Below are 7,204 nucleotides of genomic sequence, written 5' to 3'. Positions count from 1 at the left end.
CTAAACGGCTGACTTACTATACAGTGAACTAAAAACTCTGGTTTAAATTTTTTTCTCTGAATCATCTATTTGTTCCCAGTTTGAAGAAGTACTCATAGAATTGTTGTATTAGAGTTTTTCTACCTAAATGTTTGCTTATGGGGAAGGGGGCAGAATTTGCCACCCCAAAATATGCCTTTTGGGGATATTGATTATTTTAAGCTGGTTATTTTTTTTTTTGGAAAGAAAAGACTCAGGAAAAACCTTTGACCTTCCCCCAACTGCTTAAAAGAATTTAGATGGAGAACTGGCCCCCAAAGGGAGATATCATCATAGGTAACTACAGCTTGATATGAACTCATGTGACAGATAGGGAGGAACCTAGCAAGTCCTTGACCAAAGTCCTCTCTGGGTCCCATTGTTAAAGATGGCCCAGCAAACATTTATTTACCAAACATTTGCTTTTCCAGCTCCATATAAATTGCGTTTCTGACCTTTGAAATTCCAAACCACAACCCCCTTCTCCTTAGCTCAAGATGGAATATGTCATATGAGCCTCAACTGCCCCATCTCTCCTCCAGCCCCATATTCTTGTGGAAACCCCATATGTGCATATATAATGAATTTTTTTTCCTCCTATTAATCTGTCTCACATTGATTTGATTATTGGTCCAGCCAGAAGAACTTAAAAGGGGAGAAGGAAAATTATTTTTCCTCCCCTACACCTATAAATCTCAGTGCACTAAAAAATACTTAGGGGAATTTAGAAAGTTCTAAATCTCTGTGTGTTTGTATGGAAATCTGTATATTTTCACTGTGTATCGAAGCGCGTATCACAAACACTCAGAAATTCAAAGAAGCCCATCTGAAAGGCTGACTTACTGCACAGTGAACTGAAAGAAAAAAGGCTTTCTTTTCTTTGGACCTCTTTTCATGTCCATGTAATGTTAGACTAAACTTTGTCTTATATTCTTAAAGGCATTGATATTCGGGAGCAAAAGTTACCTAACCAGCTCTGTAGTGTGGCTAAACTACCTGAGGCAGCCAAAACTAGAGACAGGAATGGGGGGAGGAGGGGTGATGACAGAGGGAATTCAGTGCTCAGGCATTTTAGCATTAGGTTGTAAACTGCAAACCAGCACTGTCCAATAGGAATATAATGTGACCCCATATGTGAGCTACAGATGTAATTTTAAATTTTCTTTAATGCAAGCCACATTTTAAAGAGGGGAAAACAAACAGGTGAAATTAATTTTAGTAATATATTTTATTTACCTAACATATGAAAAGTGCCATTTTAACATGTGACCAACATGAAAATCATTAACAAGGATATTTTGCATTAATTTTTCAATACTGTCTTCAAAACTCGGTGTATATTTTCACATTCAACACATCTCAATTCAGACTAACCACCACTTCGGTCAATAACCACATGTGCCTAGTAGCTCCCACTGAACAGTAGTGCAGCTTCGAACTCAAAATATCTTGCTCTAGTGCAGCGGTTCTCAACCTGTGGGTCGCAACTCCTTTGGGGGTCGAACGACCCTTTCACAGGGGTCGCCTAAGACCATCGGAAAACACATATATAATTACATATTGTTTTTGTGATTAATCACTATGCTTTAATTATGTTCAATTTGTAACAATGAAATTGGGGGTCACCACAACATGAGGAACTGTATTAAAGGGTCGCGGCATTAGGAAGGTTGAGAACCACTGCCTGGAGTGTTTTATTTAAGGGCAAGTTGACAAGAGGCGTTACTTAGAGAGAGCTCTAGTCCAGCAAACCTTACACCAACCAGCAACTTGAAATAAACACGGACTTTCCTCTCCACTGAGCATTGGGACTTTCTGACTTTGCTTGAGTTTGGGGCTGGGCTTCCTCCTAGACTTCTCAGTCGGAAACTAAAATAAACTGGGCTGCAGCATCTTCTTGAATCACAGGAAAACTGCGTGCAGTGTTTCCCCGAGAAAAGCATGGAAACCCACTCACGGTGTGTGTAATCTATAATGTATATTCCTTGGATGGGTTATTCATATTTATTTAAGGAGCCCCAGGAAGCATGATGGGCATATCATTACAAAAGCTGTTTTGTGTTCGGAAGTGTCCACTGACTCATTGTGTTGTTGTTTTTTGTTTATTTATAATCTGCCTTCTCCCGGGCACAGGGTGCCCCTTAATAAAGCCTCGCTTACAGAATTCCCGAATTCGCCAACTCCGGGGGGCGGGCGGAAGGTGCGGGTTCCCGCTCTTGCCCACGCGCCCCGGCAGCTTCGCAGCTTCGGGCGCATGGAGTTTCCGGCCTCGCTCCGTGGTCGCCGGGTCATCCGCCCGCGCTCCCTCCGGCCTGAGGTCAGGGCTCGGGAAGAGCGCGCCGTCGGTCGCCGCATCCGGAGGGCCGTCCGCGGCGTGTCCACACCCTCCGCGCCCGCCGCCCGCCTGGCTGCGCACCGGTGGCTGGGCTCGCCGCCGCCGCCGCTCGGAGGTTGGGCCCTCCCCCGGGTTATTTCAGCGCCGAAGGTGGAAATGCGGAAGTTTCCAGCCTCCACTGACAGATGAGGCTGGCGACTCGCTCGGCATGCGCGGCGAGGGCTGTGCGGCGCCCCGCGTCCCCGCCGTCTGCACCCCTCGACTCTAGAGGCCGACCCGCGGGCGCGCCATGGCCACGCTGCCGAGCGCAGAGCGCCGCGCCTTCGTGCTCAAGATCAACAGGTAAGATGCGCCCTGTGACTCGCGGCCGCACCCGCCCCGCCGGCGGAGCGCGGTGACGCCGGGGCCGCAGCCCCTGAGTCCCTGGGCGTCCGCGGCGGGGCGCGCCGGAGACGGCGGAGTGCCGGTCCCCCTGGCCGCTGTGGTGGGCACCTGAGCGCGCACTGGCCCGCGCGGCGGGCTCAGCCAGCTCCTCTCCGAGAATCCCACCCCTCGCGCTGGTCCTCGGCCACCTGTGTCCCTGCTCAGAGCAGCCCAGGGCCACCTCCCACCCCGCCCGTCTGCGCCGCCCTCACAGGGTTCTGACAGGTGGCGGGCCTGGGAGTGTGAAGGGCGCAGGGGTAGCAGGTCCCGGCTTTTCTCACCAAATGCGCCTTACATAGGCGCTGCTCTGCGAAGGGGCGAGTGAAAAAGTAGCTGAAATGAGAGGTTTGCTCTGAGGCAGTGGTTTCAAGACTTCACTTGTCCTGAGTAGGACTCTTGCCCCTCTCGTTTTATATTTCCAGAAAAAGTTTGGCTCCTGCTGACATGGCTATTTTTATTCCCTGGCCCAAAGGAGCTATGAAGTGGAAAAAGTAATTTTTAAAATTCTCCATTTAAATAAACAAAAGGAATGGCCTGTGGTTGGCATTTTTACATTTATAGCGCTCCAGCAAAGCACATGGATCCAATATTCGCCATCCCATTCATAGTCACTGTTGTACCAACTAAATTCGAGCACATTTGCGGCTCCAAGTTCTCACCAGAGGTGCTTTAACTGCAGTTTTTCCACCACTGAAAACTGCTGACAAGTGTTTGGAGACATTTTTGTTTTGTCTTGAGAAATCTAGACTGTCTGGTTAAAAGATAATATGAAACTCGCCCTGAAGGATCAACTTATTCTACTGCCCTCACTGCGCTAGGATTTGTTAGTCTTTTAGCTGAGCCTTTGAAAGGCTGGTTTCATAGGAAATTTATGGGCTGCTAGTGTGTGAAGAGGTTTGAAAGAAGGAACTAGAAGTCCAGAATAAAAGAGGCAGTAAGGACTTCCAGAGGGCATATTGAGCTTTATAGGCAATTTTATTTCTACCTGCAGTGTAGCTGTGAGCAAACCATTTCTTTTACCTATTTCTTCATCTTTAAAATGATTTTAATTATTAATGCGTACTGTATATTGATGTTGGAGGTCAAAAGGTATAAGGTACATCAGCGATCTCCCTATGGGGATTTTTTTTCTGCATTATGTTTCACAGGAGGGGCGATTCATTTGGCGATTATGGGGGTCAAATGAAGTTACTGATGTATGTACCACTTGTCATAGCTGCTGTTCCTCCATCCTTGTGAATTTGAGGTCAGGAAGTGTGACTCAGGCAGAAAAAGACTGTGGGTTGGATGAAGTTAATCTAGAGAGAGCAGCAGGACCTGAACTAATCCTGTAGGCATTCTTGAAAATAGCAGTGAGATTGGTGTGGCCTGGCTGGAATCAAACCTGCTTGCAGATGAGCTCTCTCTTACAAGCTAACTATGTGACAATGGATATGTTATTTAACCTCTCTGAATTTGGGTTTCTTTATATTTCAAATGATCATAGTACCTATCTTTTATTACTGTCAGGAAGATTAAGTGAAATAGTATGTGCTTGTAGTACCTGGTTCAGAATAAATGTTAGCCTCATCAGCATTACATCAACTTCATCATTGTCACCATCATCTCTATTATCACTTCTTTGAGATCCTAAGAAAGAAAGAAAGGTAGGAAGAAAAGCTGACGTTGGAGAACTTTCCATACAGAGACCAGTTTGGGTTGGGTATGGTGATGCCACTGTCTGGTTGGATCTGCCGTGGGGTGGATGTTCTCCCTCATATACTGTCTATCTCTGTGCTGAGAATATCGAACACACCCAGTGGCACAGAATGAGTGATGCCATCTGACCAAGAAGAGCCCCGCTCAAGTTAAATAAAATATAAAACTTTCCCTAATTCTCAGGCAACAATAAAGACTGAGTGATCCTATTTTGGGGGTTCTTTTTCCCTTTTGAAACATTTTGTGTATGGGGTCGAAGAGCTGTGCTAAGGAGGTTGGCATAACTTATTGTTTAAAGGAGTGGATTAATAAGGATATACCTAGTATTTAAATAATATTAAAATTCACCATTTATTGATCACTTACCATGCCCCAGACACTGCATTACATTTTTAATGGGTTATATCACTAAATCCTTACAAAAATCTTATAAGATTCACATGAAGCCTCAGGTAGAATAGGAAAATGAACCTTGGAGATGTAGTTGCATAAGGCCTTGCAGTTTTTGCAAGGCCACACAAGCAGAAGTGGTAGAGCTAGGATTACAGACTGCCCCAAAACTGTGCTCTTAATTGGCCATTAGCTACTTTGATCCATGTATCTTAAGAATTTCCTTTAAAAGCAAGAGGGAGTTAATTTAAAAAAAAAATCATTTCAGTAGCAGCATTGGCAAATTGTTCTGTATTCTGGTCAGTGTTTAATTTCTAAACAAACTAACTGATATTTTGCAATTTTACAGCTGAAAAAGAAAATGTTTTCCTTTGCATGCCTACATATTATTTTTTAAACAGATCAACTTACAAAAGTACGACAGTGTTGAAATATGGCCATCAGTACACTCAACATGGGTTCATGTTTTCTCACCTTTCTACTCAGAATAATACAAACTATCCCCTAAAAATGTTTATGGAGTAAAACTAATATGCTTCCTATTGAGGAAATGTTGAAATCTCATGTATTAAAATTTTTATTTGTAAAGAACCTCAAGAAAGAGTGAGCAGACTTACCTCACAGTAGGAAAAGAATGTCCCCACAGTTCTCAAATTTTGTGGCTCCTTGCAAGCAGCATTGCCCAGTATAAGGGCAGGGCCAAAGTGAAGGAGGAACCTGGGAATGCCCATCAATGCCCATTCCCCCACGATTGCCCTGTCTCTCTCATGAAGCCTAAATTTTCATGTGTTGAAAATCATCATATAAGACTTTTGTTTTAAGCACGAAGTAATTGTATGACTTGTTACATTTAACCATTTCTCTAGAACCCACAGCTTAGGGAGATATAAGAGAAAAAAAAATCCACCATTGACTTTTTTCTGAGCTGGAAGAACAAGATTTAATTTCTTATAAATGGTATATACTTGTCCTTATTTCAGTTTAATTGTTACTGACTTCCTGTGCCCAAAGACTAGATCTGAATTAGGCCATTCATAATAATGTTTGCATTTGGGATTTCAGGCACTGCTGCATTAGATGTCATAATACAGTTTTTGTGTGAGCACCAAGACTTATCAATACCTTTATTTATTACTGGCATTTAGGACTTTCATAGATTATAAAAAATATTACTAATATTCTGAAAATTCATTAAACAAAGTCTTTTGTTTCTTTCAAGCACAGAATAGATGTACAACTTGATCAAATATTAAAAATAAAATAAGGAACTTGGATAAAGAGGACAAAAGTGCAAAATGCAGAAAAAACATTAATGACCCTTTGGACAGTCAGGATTGAAAGAATAAATGATAATGGCTTATGCTTATATAATGGTTACTTTATGGCAGGCACTGGTCTAAGTCGTAACATATTATAACTCATTTGCCCCTTATAAAGTAGGAACAGTACTATTTCCACCTTACAGGTGAAGAAACTGAGCACAGAGAAGTTAGGAAAGTTTTCCAAAAGTCACAAATAGCTAATTACAAGCAGAGCTGCGATTCAACTGCAGGCAGCCTTGCTCCAGAATCCTCCCCCTTAACCACTATACCATGCTGCCATCTCATTTCATCTAAAAAAATTAAAAAAATTGACACTTATTGAGTATTTACTGTGTGCCAAGAACTTTATATATCTTTATTTCATCAGTGTAAAAAAGGAACAACATATTAAGCATAATATTAGTGAGTGATTTATGGAAGATCAATACAAGGAGCTAAGAAGACAGATTGCATTAAAAAACAGCCTCAGTAATTTTGAACATAAGAACCAGAACAAGGTGAAGGTCTAGAGATCTTCCCGAGAAGTATTTGCTACTTTTGCCTGCAAAGATGATGCAAGCATAGCAATACATATGTACTTATATGTATAAATGTATGTCTGCAGTGTAACAGTGCTATTCTTTTTAAAAAAAAATATTTTATTGATTTCAGAGAGAAAAGAAAAGGGAGAGAGAGAGATAGAAGCATCAATGATGTGAGAGAATTATTGATTAGCTGCCTCCTGCATTCCCCACACTGGGGATCGAGCCCACAACTTGGGCATGTGCCCTGACTGACCAGGAATTGAACCGTGACCTCCTGGTTCATAGGCCGGTGCTCAACCACTGAGCCACGCTGGCTGGCACAGTGCTCTTCTTTAGTAGTGATGGCAGAGGAGGGTGTTGGTGCTTTCAGGAATTACCTCATTTGTCCGATCTATTCTAGACCAAAGACCAATAGTAGAGGCTTCAGGCAACTGAACTCAGAATTTGGCCTTACACATTCAGAATCATTTTCTCTCAGATTCTTGGGAAAGCCA

General features: G+C 42.9%; 1 protein-coding gene across 1 annotated transcript in view; it reads left to right on the top strand.

The window, feature by feature from the left end:
* Nucleotides 1-2,432: 2,432 nt before the first annotated feature.
* DOCK8 (dedicator of cytokinesis 8) overlaps nt 2,433-7,204 on the top strand; it is a 198,287-nt gene continuing 193,515 nt past the window's right edge. Inside the window, exon 1 of the mRNA XM_081102903.1 lies at nt 2,433-2,695. Coding sequence (XP_080959029.1) covers nt 2,643-2,695 — 53 coding nt within the window. The 5' untranslated portion in view covers nt 2,433-2,642. The remainder of the gene's footprint in view (nt 2,696-7,204) is intronic.

Source organism: Myotis nattereri (assembly GCF_964212035.1).
Source record: "Myotis nattereri genome assembly, chromosome: 12".
In the NCBI taxonomy this organism is placed as follows: Eukaryota; Metazoa; Chordata; class Mammalia; order Chiroptera; family Vespertilionidae; genus Myotis; species Myotis nattereri.
The sequence above is the reverse complement of the archived record's forward strand: the minus strand, read 5'-3'. Positions and strand labels throughout refer to the sequence as shown.